At 53.9% G+C, this 14,418-nt stretch overlaps 1 protein-coding gene across 2 annotated transcripts; it reads right to left on the bottom strand.

Annotated features, from left to right (window-relative positions):
- Nucleotides 1–197: 197 nt before the first annotated feature.
- On the bottom strand, nucleotides 198–11,086 carry CNDP2 (carnosine dipeptidase 2). 2 transcript variants are annotated; one of them, XM_049781767.1, is made up of 12 exons: nucleotides 11,039–11,086; nucleotides 8,726–8,846; nucleotides 7,630–7,773; nucleotides 5,931–6,093; nucleotides 5,085–5,173; nucleotides 4,272–4,472; nucleotides 3,215–3,299; nucleotides 2,483–2,643; nucleotides 1,950–2,114; nucleotides 946–1,087; nucleotides 699–846; nucleotides 198–571 (listed from the first exon to the last, which is right to left on the bottom strand). In XM_049781767.1, the coding sequence occupies exons 2-12, from the start codon at nucleotides 8,783–8,785 to the stop codon at nucleotides 502–504; spliced, it is 1,428 nt and encodes a 475-aa protein (XP_049637724.1). In that variant the 5' UTR covers nucleotides 8,786–8,846; nucleotides 11,039–11,086; the 3' UTR covers nucleotides 198–501. The 2 variants fall into 2 exon arrangements, with proteins under 2 accessions (XP_049637724.1, XP_049637725.1); XM_049781768.1 differs by having other exon boundaries at nucleotides 11,060–11,079.
- Nucleotides 11,087–14,418: the final 3,332 nt, after the last annotated feature.

The raw sequence follows: 14,418 nt of genomic DNA on the forward strand, positions 1-14,418 counted from the left end.
CCAGCCCAGGGTGACCCCTAAGGGTTCGGTGGACATGGCTCCATTTGTGATTGAGCTGAGGCAGCCACAGTTGTACAGAGGATCAGTCGGGCTGGAACGTGCTTTGGCTGCCTGAAATCCTCAGTACCCTCAGACAGCTGATGGGGGCCCAAGTCGAGTGTTAGGACAGAATACTACAATCCACAGAGGGGGGGATGAGAGCAATAGCCAGGCTGGCCACGTTTATTGAGCAGTGACCAAGCCCCAAGTACTCGCACTTGAGCCTGGGTGGGCCATTAAAGGGTACAGGAGGCAGCAGCTGGGCAGGGGCGAGTCCACCACGAAAGGGCGAGACCTGAGTCAGGCAGACAGGCCAGAGCAGAGGACAGTGAGACAGGCCCTTTCCTGTGAAGAAACAGAACCTTCCATAGGGCGTGGCCTCCTTGAAGCTGCCCACGGTCCTTCCTGGTGACCTGATGACATCTGAGTGGATGGGATGGAGTGGGCCAGGGAGCTGGACATTCAGTCACTCAGCAGAGACGCCTCGTACAGGTAGGCTGCCAGCATCTTGGTACCTTCGATGTAGTTGTGCCTAAGGACCAAAGCCGGCGGGAGGCGCCGGGCCTGATGTCAGCCCACGCCCCATGTCCTGCTGGAGGGGCTCTATGGACCCTGGCCAGGAGTGTGGGGTCGGGAGACAGGCCCTGACCCTGTCGCACCTGTTGAGCTTCTCATTCTGCGAGTGGGCGCCATCGTCAGCCGAGCCCACAGGCAGCAGCATGACGTTCTTGCCCGTGGCCTCCTGGAAGGTCAATGTCACCGGGATGCTGCCACCCTCTCGGGTCAGGTCGGGCTCCACGCCGAACACTGCAGGGATGAGGGTGAGCTAGGCAGCACGTCCACCCACCCCAGGGGCTGACCATTCCACCCCCACAGTCCCCCAGAACTGTGCCTGAGTGTGCTGACCTGTCTTCAGAGCTCGCCTCCCGGCCATGTAGTGTGGGTGATTGAAGTCGGACACCCAGGGCTTCCCCCCGTGTCCCATGTACACCTTGAAATTGTTGGGGCTGCCCAGCTCGGAGAACTTCTTATTCAGGTAGGTTATGACCTAAGTCAGAGACATGGTGGTCCTTGAATGAGGACTCAGTGCCGAGAGGTGCTCACTCCTTAGTAACCAGATCATAGCGGCTCACAGGGCCAAAAGGATCCGCAGGACTCACAAGATCCTTAGGACCCATAGGAACCACAAAATCCACAGGATCCATGGGACCACAGGACCCAGAGTTCACAGAGCTCCAAGACCCAGTCTACACAGCTCTGTCCTAAGTGAGTGTGCAGTGGATCCTTGGATCTCAATCAGCTCTAAGCCACAGAGTGACCCCTTCAAAGCCTATTTCTGCAGCCCTGAATTTACCAATTGTGTAACTGATAATGGACAGAAAAGCCTATTGATAAACAAAATCCCATTATTTCAAGGGAAAAGGGAAAGGAATTTGCTCATTAGGAGAATTCGCCCTTTTTGTGATACTGAAGTCAAGTCATTTAAGATTTAGCTTTAAAAGTGCTGAATGGGCTGAGCCAACCTGGAGCCATCCTGGGCTGTGTCCTCCTGTGGGGTCCCAGGTCCATCTTGTCCATCCAGGCCTGTCCCAGGTTCCCATCCCATCCTGTCCCCTCCCAGGGCACACTGCGGGTGTGGCTGACTTCTGACCACTGGAATTTGCTCCTCTGGACTCAGCCAACTGGCCCAGAGTCACTCCTCAGGCTGGGGTCAGGGTCAGATTCCTGCTGTCAGCAGAGATAAGGGAGGGAACACTGGGACAGGACAGTGAGGGTGGGGCAGAGACCAGCCTCACCTCCCATCAGAGCCATACAGAATACTGAGAGCCCATCCTCATCTCTGACCCCATCAGAACCTCACCCTCAGAGTTGGGGGGGGGTCTATCCTGCTTGCACCCCAGTTCACATACCTGTTTGCTGACCACCTCCGGGGTCATGTTGGGCACCAGCCGGATGGAGAACTTGCCGACCACTTTGCGGGGAATGACGGTCTTGGCGCCTGAACCCGAGAAGGCACCTTCGATGCCATGGAGCGATAAGGATGGAAAGCGCCAGCGGTGCATGAGCAAGTCTGTCTGCAAACAGAGACACCGGTACTGTCACCAAAGGACCCCGGGGAAAGGGAGATGCAGGCCAAGGCCCTGGGTGGTGGTGGGACTCAGGCTGTGGCAGTCATTGTCCCCCACCCCTGCACATGGTGTCCACACACAAGCTAGAGGACAGTGGAAACTGGTGCCGACATGGCCTCAGTGGCTCGACAGACATGGTTCAAGCAGGCCGCCTGCCCACTGGCCACTGACCTTCTGGAAGGTCGAGCCGGGCCAGCACTGGAAGCTGCTCCAGGAACAGGCTCTCCCAGTCTGGCCAGCTTCAACCTGGCAGCTGTCAATGACCCAGGGCTTCGGCAGCACCTCAGGAGCCCCCAGCCACACCCTCGGCCCACCTTGGAGGCATGCAGCAGCGTTTCCGCGCCCACATCCCGGGCGTACTCCTGCAGGTCGAAGTCGATCTGCTCGTACAGCTTCAGCTCCTCATCTGTGACTGGGGCCACTGCCTCATTGATGCCCGGGATGAGAATCTTCCCCTTATTGTCCACCAGGCAACCTGTGGAGCATGAGCCGGGTGACTGTCTACAGGAGCACTGCAGGTAGAGTCCACGCATGCTGAGCGTGCCGGGAAGGCTGCTGGATCAGGCTCTTGAGCTCTGCATGTCCATCACCTAGGAGGTCCTAATGCCCGAGGTCGCCTCACTCTGAGCACAGGGGCCCGGCCTAGCATACAGTGGCAGGGATGGAGCAGGTGGAGAGCACAGTGCAGCACCAACCTGACTGCTGCTTCCGCTCACACCTGTTCTCAAACCTGCTCCTGCTCACACCTATTCTCGTGCCTGCTCTTGCTCACACTTGCTTGTTTCTCACTCTCTTGCTCCAGCTGAGGAGCTGTTACCAGAACAGGAACCTGCCTGGGGAGATGTTCCCGGGCTGGGTGGCCATGGTCCAGGGAAGAGGTGGGCGGTGGGGGAAGCACAAGGACTCAGAGGAATGTGGTGGGGCCAAGGAGGAAGTGAAGTGGTGGGTGGTTGTTTCTGGGAACAGGGAGGGGGTGCTCCTGAGGAAGCCGGGGATACCCCCATGGCTGAATCTGCCCACGGCCCTTCCCTGCCCCAACCACTCACCCATGAGAGCGATGAGGTCGGTCATGGCCTCATGAACTGAGCCGCCATTCACCCCAGAATGGAGGTCTCTGTCGCTGCCTTCCACCTGGTGGGACAGAGCACCGCTGCAGGGCTAGGCCTCCTCAATGACAAGCTAGTCAAGCTCAGTGCCACCCCTGGGAGTTGGAATGTGCTCCCTCCCAGCAAGTCTGCATCACAGGTGACAGAACCCTGACAGGTTCCCAGGACACTGAGCTATTAAGGCCAGAAAACTAGATCTGCTTAGCGTAGGGAGCAGCACATGCTCCTGCAGAGGAACCCAAACATAACAACAGGTGAAGAACTGTGTACCAGGTGAGCAGATACACAAGCTACCATGAGTGGGACTTGCTGACTACATGGTCCGATGAGCAAGTCCAGGTGAACCAAACCCCAATAGTGGTGACAAGGTTGTACACATACAGAAGAGCGGGGGCACTCACACAGGTAAAGGTGAGTTTGAGGGGGGCCCTTACATGGGCACTGGCCAGCAGGACTTGGACCACCCACTAGAGCTACTGTTGTGACCAGGAAATATGGTCCAGACACATCCCAACTACACACACATATACACACACACACACACGTATGTTGGTAGAGACCTTAGATTGGTCCTCATATTGCCTTCTGATTAGATATCTTTCCACTGGTTCTTTCAGTTTTCCTATTAAAAAGGTGTTTCCCCCATTGCCTCCTCATCTGGCTTCTTTCCTTCCCCTTGGGGTGGGCTTTGTTTTTTCCTAATAAAGGATACTCTGGCGGCCTGGAGGAGTAGTTGACATCTTGGCTCATGGTTCCATGTAGTGGAGTGACTGGTTTGTGGGTGAACAGCTTGTGGTTAGTTTTCTTGCCTACTGTACCTGCCCGACTGTGTGTGGATTATTTCCTGCATTGGAACTGCTGCCGGACCTGCGTCTCTTGTCTTTCCAGGACAGGGGGCATGGGAATCCCTCTCCCTCTTTGGGGATTGTAGAATGCACAATCCACTGTTCAACACACACACATTCTCTCTATACACATGTGTGTGTGCGCACGCTACCTCGATGAAAAAGTAGCAGATGCCTCGGAGTCCGTAGGTGATGCAGGGCTTCTTCTTGCCCAGCCAGTAGTTGTCGGAAATGCACACATAGTCGACATCTTTGAAGAACGTATCCTTCCGCGCCATGATGAGCTCATCCAGGCCCTCGGAGCCTGACTCCTCCATGCCTTCCAGGCAGAAGCGGATGTTAACAGGAATGTCCTGTGAAGGGACAGCGAGGCCACCATGGTCAAGACTCACTACCCAATGTGTGTATGTGTGTGTGGGGTGGGGAATGTGTCTGCGCCAGGCACCTGCTCTTGGAATCTTACAAACTCCCGATGAGAGTGAAAAAGTATTTTTAACTTCGGGGGCTCCTCCAGCAGTGCTCAGGAGACCTGGGGGTACCTTACAGAAATCTGTGTGTGGCCCTCCAGGGCAGTGAGTCCATGTGAGGGTCCGAGAATATGGTGTTAGGGGCCACCAGGGCTGCCCCACTGGGCTGGGCCTCAGGAGGTGCTGAAGGTTAAACAAGGGCTAGAAAACAAGTTTCTAGAAGAACTCCTGCTGCAGGCTAGTAACAAAGCGAGGCCCATGGCTGTCAGGGCAGGTGATGTCCCAGGGCAGGGCTGAGTCTTACTCAGCACCTGTATTCCAGCCTACTCATGATTCCTGGGTGGACTTTAAAGCCATAAAGTTGCACCCACATGTTAACCAGCTGGGAACCTTTGCCCACAAAGTTCAGCCGAATCAAGGTGCCATTCTGGGAGTGGGACCCGCCTGCCACTCCAGGTGACCTCTGTCCTTCCTCTGACAGACAGTGACAACGGGTACCTGGCCTGTCTTCTGGAAAGCCTCCAGGGCGTTGAGCCAGCCAGCCACTGGGCCCTTGTCATCGGTGCTACCCCTGCCGTAGAGCTTACCTAGGAGAGCAACAGGCCGGGGTGATAGGTTAGGACAGGAATAGGAGGACGGAGGAGCAGGGTGCCCTCACCACTAGCAGCTGAAGGCAATGCAACTGAAGGTTGTTGCTGGATCACCCCAAGTCCTGGAGCCATGCCCAGTTGCCCTCACTTTCCCCCAAACATGGCATCTGGGTGCAGCTTTGAATGGACCCCAGTGACTCTCAGTCAGACACAGACCCAGGGAGTCCCTGCCCCCAGGAGGGCACCATGATACTGGGGAACACCCATGCCTCCTTCCTGCCAGGCTAATCAGCCCACCCTACTGAGGTGTCTGGGTGCTGGCCATGTGGATGACAAAGGGGTCATGCCTAGTGCCCCCAGCCTTGTTCCAGCTACCGGAGAGCCAAGGCACATGCCTGCCCAGGTATCCTTTGGGAAGTGTTCAGCCTGCCGCGTCTACAGCCCCCATGGCCTCTGCTAAAGGAGACCAACTTCCCACTGGTGCTGAAACACCCCTCAGACCACTCTTTCCTGCCGCAAGCCGAGGATCAGACCAGGTCTGCAGGTAGGATGTGTGGGGTCACTGACTGCCCCACTCCTGTGATCAGCACAGCGCAGAAGCCAGCGAGGTCAGCCGCCTCTCCCATGTCCACAGGGCTCCTGGGACACCCAGCATATGGCAAGGCCTAGGGCCCTGAGAGCTGTCACAAGAGATAGATCAACAATGGGGGACACCTCCACTGGGAAGGGACCCTGTGCTGCAGTCCCCACCTACCGTCACGCTCCACCAGCGTGAAGGGCTCACTGTCCCAGCCATCCTCCAGCGCCGCAGGCTGCACATCTAGGTGCCCATAGATGCAGACAGTCTTCTTCTTTGGGTCAGAGCCCAGGGTGGCCAGCAGGATGGGGGGCAGGGGGATCTCAGAGCCGTCGGGGAGCTGCAGGGAAAGGGGACACCCCAGCTGACTCCATTTTCCATGCAGCCTGATGGGCTAGGCCCACAGGTATGACGCCACAATTCAGAGCCACCGAGGGGGGGCCGGGCGGTGGCGCTAAAGGTAAGGTGCCTTCCTTGCCTGCGCTAGCCTTGGAGGGACCGAGGTTCGATCCCCTGGTGTCCCATATGGCCCCCCAAGCCAGGAGCAACTTCTGAGCGCATAGCCAGGAGTAACCCCTGAGCGTTACTGGGTGTGGCCCAAAAACCAAAAAAAAAAAAAACAAAAAAAACAAAAAAAAAACAAAAAACAGAGCCACCGAGGGCCCCACCACACACACTTGGTCACTTGCCTGCTTCCAAGCCTCTTCCCTGTGACAGTCTGAGGCTTAGTTCTGTGTTTCATTGCCAGTGGATGTACAAGATGTCCCATATGTCCCCATACCAGGCCACATAAAAAGTCCCCAGGCTCAAAGGCACTGGAGGGGGGGTGTCCAGCAGCAACAAGGGAGCAGGTGTGGGGCCAAGTGAGGGACCAGGCACCCGTGTCACTGCTGGCCCCGAGCACTGGGCCTGTCATGCCTGAACACTGTTGGGAACGCTCGAATAAGAGACCAACCCATGGGGCCGGAGAGATAGCACAGCGGTATTTGCCTTGCAAGCAGCCGACCCAGGACCTAAGGTGGTTGGTTCGAATCCCGGTGTCCCATATGGTCCCCCGTGCCTGCCAGGAGCTATTTCGGAGCAGACAGCCAGGAGTAACCCCTGAGCACCACTGGGTGTGGCCCAAAAACAAAAAAAACAAAAAAAAACAAAAAAAAAAGAGAGACTAACCCAGGTACCAGGTGGAGGGCAACTGCAGAGCCCATGGCATGGGGCTGAGGGTGTAAGCACTGTCCCCAGGCAGTTGCATCCACAGGAACGAGGACAGTGCCAAAAAACAGTGCAGTGCCTGATCAGGAAGTAGCACTCATGAAGGCTTAGCAGCCTAATGCAGTGCAGAACCCCCACCCAGTTCTAGCCCAGCCCACCACTTCCAGACCCAGGGTCTGGATCTGGGCCCTGGAACCAAGGTCCTCTTCCCTCCAGAAGTCCAAGGAAGCCCTGACCTCAGAGCACATGGCCAGCCCCACCTGCCCATCAGCACTTCCCCACTCAGCAGTGCTCAAGAGTTACTCCTGGGAGGTTCAGAAGACTATATGGGATATCAGAGATCAAACTTAGGTTGACCAAGTACAAGGTAAATGTTCTACCTGCTCTGGTATTGCTCTGGGACACAACACAATGCTTCCTTGGGCAGCACACAGCTTTACACAGAGAAAGAGGCAAAGATTCCAGAAGCTCCCCACTTAACCCTTGACTGGGCAGGGATCAGCACTGAGGGCCCAGGAGTCAGCATGGGGCACTAAGGTCAGCACTAAACTCAGAGAGGTTAGCACTGAGGCTGCAGAAATCACACAGAGGTCACAGATGTCCAGAGAGAGAGAGAGCGGCACAGAGCCCCCGTCAAGGCCCAGCAGACCCACAAGCCAGCTCTTACCTTCTGGTTCCCAATGTCGACCAGTTCCACAGAGCCGCCCAGCTGCCGAATGTCTGCAGCTGCTACGTCCATCATCTTCTTGATCTCACCTCTCTTCTCGGGCCATGCAGACACACTCTGGATGGCCACCCAGTCCGCCAGTTTCTGTGGAGAACAAACGGGGCACATCCTGATGGGACCTGTCTGCCCACTCCCTCCCCACCTGCAGCAGGATGGAGATCTCAGGACAAGTGCACCAAGGAAGGCCAGGGATCAGTACTGGTGGGCCTCACACAATTACAGCTGAAGGATCCTATTATTAATCGATAACACAAAGCAAAAGGGTCCAGAAAACACAGGGTCTGAGTTTACCTGACAACAGCCAGGCCCTTGCAAGTATCATTTTTAGAACCATACACTGCAAAGACTCCATTGGAAATTCAGCTACAGGGCAGGGCATTTGCTACATGTTGGATTCACAACACAAAATCACCTGCACCAGCGCTCACCCAGGCACTGGAGATGGGGACTAGCAGGAACTTGACTGGCTCTGTTGCCTCTAGATTTCCTGCTTGAAGCCAAAAATCACCTCCACTGTGCAGTGAGGAGATGGGGATGCTCCACACTACCCAGTCTTGTCTCTTCTTTTTCCTTAAAGTCTCTTTCTGGGGGCTGGTGTGACAGCACAGTGGGGAGGGTGTTTGCCTTGCACGTGGCTCAATCCCGGCATCTCATATGGTCTCCTAAGCCTACTGGGAGTAATTTCGGAGCACAGAGCCAGGAGTAATTCCTGAGTGTCATAGGATGTGGCCCCCCAAAACAGAGTCTCTACAGGACACTCAGAAGAGTCATTTGGGCACCTTTCAAGCTGACCAGCGTAGCTGTGATCTCTATACTGTGCCTCCGCTCTCTGGCCTAAGACTCTAGTCTCTGCCTCTGGACACTTCCCTGGGCACCCCCAGTCAGGCCCCTTCCTGAGAGCTCAGCTTCTTCACCCCACATTCCCCTCTCTCCCACTGCCATTTTACAGCATCACGGGAACTGGCCCCCCCCCGCAAGTCTCTGACACTTTACTACAGGGTGGCTCTGAACGGTTATGGTGCCTGTGCTCGCCTACCTTGATGTAGCGATCCTGGTTCTCATCCACATATTTGAAGAGGGCGCTGAGGGCCGACATGGTTCCTGTTGTAGGCAGAGCTGGAGTCCTGGAGAGTAGGTCTGAGCACTGAGCCAAGGGCCTGGAAAGCACCAGGGAAGTCAGCACGGCCCCGCCCAGGGGAAGGGTGGACTCCAGGAAGTGAGCCGAGGGCAGCCAGCTCCAGGAGAGGAAGCCTGAGTCTACAGCACATGGAGTATGAGATTTTCAAGCTCCAAGAACCACAGGGTACTGTCCAAAGAGCCTGCACACTGGTGGGCGGCTGAGAGGACAGGCCCGTCTTCCCGTAGCACCCTGAGGCAGCCCCCCCCCCCAACATACACACATACCCAGCTTCTCCTAGGCACTGACAAATTCTGATTTACACACACACAGGACATTCCACTTTGTATATAGAAGTCAGATAAAGACAAAACAAAACCCCCATCTGGCCCAGGGACCTGCTGTGAAGGCACCATTTCCCTGGGAAATGTTGGCTCTGTAGTGACTTGAGCCCAGGACTGGGCCTCTTCACTACAACCAGACCTGGAGCTGGGACTATGGTGGGGGACAGGATTCATCTCAGTGGCCCCTCAGACACCAACAGGGTAGCAAAGAGCAGCCTCCTAGCTGTTCAGTCCCAGCCAGAAAGTGCCTGCAGGCCGCACAGGCATTTCAGGGCAGACAAAAGTCCATTCATCTCTGTCCCCCCAACTCCTGAACGCCAGCAGCGCAGCCGTCCCAGAGAAATGCTACCTAGCAGGTCAATCTGCTCCGTGGGCTTGATTCATGGCAGGGAGGTCCTGGGCATTTGCCAAAACGGCCCCAAACTCAGCCCCATCATGCCAGCCAGGCCTGGACAGTGAACTGTGCATCTGCCACTCATGCCCAGTCAAACGGAACCTATTCTATGCCCCATTTATTAAGGTATGACCAAAAGCAAGTATTACCCCCTTGGAATAAATACCAGTCTGCTCTCTTCTTAACCAGCCTGAAATATTGGTGGGAAAGCGATGCCTGGAACTTTCTCTCGGGGCCTGCAGGTGAGGCTCTGAGTGCCTGAGTCTTTGTGGCAAATGTCAGGCCCTCAGCAAGGTGAATATAGATAGGACTGAGAGGTTGGGCTTCAAACCTGGGTAAACTCAGGAGCTGGTGAGTGCCCCCCGGCACCTGTCCCACAGCCTGACGGTGAACAGAGAGGCTCCTAAAGGTCTCACTGACCTCTGCCCACATACCCCAGGGACAAAGTATCTGTCCTCTGGGCACACCCGTGGGTGGCCACATTCCACTGTCCCTGAGACCTGATCAAGAGGCCCTTGATCTTAAGAGGAAAGGCCACAAGTCCCCCACCCCCCATCCTATGATTGAGAAAACCCAGGGCCCCAGAACACCCTAACCAGGGGCCTCTGACCCTGGAATTCCTGACTCAAGGTCTCTGACCCCGAACCCCCTGACCTGGGTCTCTGATCCAGGGCCTCTGACCCCAAACCCCATGACCTGGGTCTCTGATTCAGGGTCTCTGATCCCGAACCCCATGACCTGGGTCTCTGATCCAGGGTATCTGACCTCGAACCCCATGACCTGGGTCTCTGATCCAGGGCCTCTGACCCCAAACCCCATGACCTGGGTCTCTGATCTAGGGTCTCTGACCCCGAACCCCATGACCCGGGTCTCTGATCCAGGATCTCTGACCCCAAACCCCATGACCTGGGTCTCTGATCCAGGGTATCTGACCTCGAACCCCATGACCTCTGGTTTTCTGATTTTTCTGACCCTGAACCCCATGACATGGGTTTCTGATCCAGGATCTCTGACCCTAAACCCATGACCTGGGTCTCTGATCCAAGATCTCTGACCCCGAACCCCATGACCTGGGTCTCTGATCCAGGATCTCTGACCCCGAACCCCATGACCTGGTCTCTGATCCAGGGCCTCTGACCCCAAACCCCATGATCTGGGTCTCTGACCCCGAACCCCATGACCTGGGTCTCTGACCCAGGGAGCCTGTTACCAGAGCCATTTGCCCTGGACCCCCTGACACTGATCCGGGAGCCCAGACTCACGACCCCCCGCAGGCCGCCCTAAAGCACAGACCCGAGCGCCCTTTAAACCGAATGCCCCGGGCAGGCAGTCACGCGGGCCCAGAGGCGGTGGCCCGCCCGGGAGGCGCCTCGCCCGCCGGAATCGGGGTGGACTGCCGGCCTACGAGAGTCCTGGGCCGCCTCGGCCAGACCCTGCGAACGCACCGGGCCCCGCCGCCCGCCCCGCCGGCCACGCGCCCCGCCAAGCCCGCACCCGGCTGCGCGTTCACCCTACCGCACGCCGTGCCGGTTCCGCGCCACGTGACCGGGCCACGCCCCTATCCAGCGCGTCCACCAATCCGCGGCCTCGCCCTCGGAGGCGAGGGCGGGACAAAGCGATCGACTCGGGGGCGTGGTTAGGGGCGTGGCGTAGGCAGGGCGGGGCTTGGGGCGGGATTTGAGTCTGGGTTGGGCAGAGGAGGTTTGGGGGCGGGGCTTGAACGGATGGTGGGGCCCTGGTGCACTCAAAAGCATCTTTTTTTTAAAAATGCCTTTATTTATACAATTTGATTATAAACATGACTGTAGTTGGATTTCAGGCATGTAAAGAACACCCCCCTTCACCAGTGCAATGTTCCCATCACCAATGCCCCAAATCTCTCACCTCCCTACCCACCCCTGCCTGTATTTGAAACAGGCTTTCTACTTCCCTCATTCATTCACATTGTTATGATAGTTGTCAGTGTAGTTATTTCTCTAACTGCACTCATCACTCTTTGTGGTGAGCTTCCTATCGTGAGCTGGATCTTCCGGCCCTCATCTCTATTGCCTCTGAGAATTATTGCAAAAATGTCTTTTATTTTTCTTAAAACCCATAGATGAGTGATACTATTCTATATCTCTTTCCCTCTGACTTATTTCACTCAGCATAATATATTCTATGTACATCCATGTATAGGAAAATTTCATGGCTTCATCTCTCCTGATGGCTGCATAATATTCCATTGTATATATGTACCACGTTTCTTTAGCCATTCATCTGTTAAAGAGCATCTTGGTTGTTTCCAAAGTCTGGCTATTGTAAATAGCACTGCAATGAATATTGGTGTGAGGAATGGATTTTTTAATTGTAGTTTTGTGTTCCTAGGGTATTTCCCTTGGAATGGTATAGCTGGATTGTATGGGAGCTCAATTTCCAGGGTTTTTTGTTTGTTTGTTTGTTTGTTTTTTTTTTGTTTTTTTTTTTTTGTTTTTAGAAATCTCCATATTGTTTTCCATCTTTAGTGCAATACTGAGGTCCTGTCTGGGGACCATGCCTGAACCCGCAGCAATTCAGGCACTCCCCGAGCTGGGTACCGCAGGTCCAGCTTGGATGAAAGCAGTCTTTTTCAGAGCCTCACCTGACCCTGCTGGGGGAAAGCAAATACTTCTGCCTGAGAAGAATCTTTAGCAAGCATAATGTACATCCCCTCCTTTAAACAAACACTTGTCAGGCCAGAATGATAGCATGGAGGTAAGGTGTTTGCCTTTCATGCAGAAGGATGGTGGTTTGAATCCTGGCATCCCGTATGGTCCCCCGAGCCTGCCAGGAGCGATTTCTGAGCATAGAGTGCTGCCGGGTGTGACCCAAACCCTCCCCCCCCCCAAAAAAAAAAGAAATTGTCTATTTGAAAAGGCCACATGGTTTTTGTTTTGTTTTGGGGCCACACCAGGTGGCATTCAGGGTTTACTCCTAGCAGGCTCTGGATGACCCTATGGGATGCCAGGGGTTGAACCTGGGTGGGCCACCTGCAAGTCAAGGTCCCTCCCCACTATGCTAATGCCCTGGCCCCAAAGGATGCTGGAGAGATGGCATGGAGGTAGGGCACTTGCCTTGCATGCAGAAGGACAGTGGTTCAAATCCTAGCATCCCATATGGCCCCCGGGCTTGCCAGGAGCAATTTCTGAGGATAGAGCCAGGAGTAGACTCTGAGCGCTGTTGGGAAAAAAAAAAAAAAGAGCCAGGGTTATTCCTAGGCAACTGCTCAGGGTCCCAGCAAGTGGGTTTGGGTGAGGTGCAATTTAAAAGAGACCTCAGGCTTCCTTGTTCCTGCAAGGGACTGGGAAGGGACTGCTGAACTTTCAATTTCCAGCAATTAGGAAGCAAACGCCTCTCGGGGAGTCAGAAGCTTCAGCAGGCAACAAGGGGAGGACATGGCTCCATGCTCTCTTAGCTTGTCCAAATCACAGACCAAAGTGGTGTCTCGGAAACACCCCCCTCCTATTTTTAAATATCATTTTTAAAACATAAAAGGGTCACGTGTATCTCCTTTGTATATCTCAGATGTATTCCCTTAACATCTATAACTCTTTTCGAATATCCTCATATAGTGACAATTTTGCCTACTGGATTTGTTATTTGATTGTTTGATCCCCCCCCCCCCCTTTGAGATCTGTTTTATAAGCAATACTGGTAGAAGAGTATCCCTGTATAGATTTCATGTATGTACCAAGTTACGGGGAATGTTGGGCTTTATTTGTTGGCCCCCAGATGCACCAACAATATCTTGTGGCATTGCTTCTCTTTTGCATAGGCACATTAAAATGGGAAAATAATACATATGCAAACAAGTTCTTATCTAATAGAGATGGAACACAAATTTGGTAATGCAATTAGGCCTTTTATCCTGAACATTGGCATAATGATTTGGCTCAGGCCTTAGAAGAATGGGCATCGCCCACACACACCTGAACAATGGATACCATCTATGGAAACAACCACAATTGTCTATAGCATTACCAGGATCCAAGCCTCTACCAGGGAAGACCTACCACTGCTTTGGCATTGACTTACTCCAAAGAGTGCTCCCAACACCCAGACAACTCAGCAACAGTCTGCATGCAGGGCAGATTGCTCCGCACTGAATGGTATGCTGAAACTAGAGGATGCTCCACATCAGCCTAACATTGATGAAAGAAATGCACAGAATCCAGAGTCTTTAAATATAAGAATCTGATACCAACAATAGCTAAAGTGTGAAAAAGTTTCACCGGGACCTTGAGAATGACTCAAGTTGGATGGACTGATATGCCTGGAACCCAGAGTCAGTCTTATGCCAATAAACTTCTGGGGTGAGGCCTTTTTGTAATCAGGTCAAGGATTTTTTCCCATTTTCCCCATTTTTCTGGACCTATGCAAATAATGGCAATTGCCACTATCACACTTTTACTATATTTTTTTACTCTTTTCCTTTAAGGAAAAAAAATACAACTTACTGGACTTAACAACAAATAACTGTAGTAGAATGCCTGTCTCAAATACAGGCAGAGGATGGGAAGGGGGGGTAATGTTACACTGGTGAAGGGGGGGTGTTCTGGTTATGACTGTAACCCAACTATGATCATGTTACTTAAATAAAAAATATATTAAAAAAAAAGAGGACATGTTTAATACTAGCAAAGCATATGCTGTTTGGTATTCAGGACTTATTTTCTTTTCTTTTTTTTTTTTTTTTTTTTGGTTTTTGGGTCATACCCAGCGATGCTCAGGGGTTACTCCTGGCTGTCTGCTCAGAAATAGCTCCTGGCAGGCACAGGGGACCATATGGGACATCGGGATTCGAACCAACCACCTTTGGTCCTGGATCGGCTGCTTGCAAGGCAAAGGCCGCTGTG

Source organism: Suncus etruscus, chromosome 10 (assembly GCF_024139225.1).
Source record: "Suncus etruscus isolate mSunEtr1 chromosome 10, mSunEtr1.pri.cur, whole genome shotgun sequence".
In the NCBI taxonomy this organism is placed as follows: Eukaryota; Metazoa; Chordata; class Mammalia; order Eulipotyphla; family Soricidae; genus Suncus; species Suncus etruscus.

Excerpts from the sequence above, each read along its gene's own strand:
- CNDP2 (XM_049781767.1), bottom strand. The coding sequence starts at position 8,785 with ATGTCGGCCCTCAGCGCCCTCTTCAAATATGTGGATGAGAACCAGGAT. Across the intron at positions 3,300-4,271 it reads TCTGCTACTTTTTCATCGAG|GTGGAAGGCAGCGACAGAGA; the intron begins GTAGCGTGCGCA and ends CTGTCCCACCAG. Across the intron at positions 2,644-3,214 it reads CGACCTCATCGCTCTCATGG|GTTGCCTGGTGGACAATAAG; the intron begins GTGAGTGGTTGG and ends CATGCTCCACAG.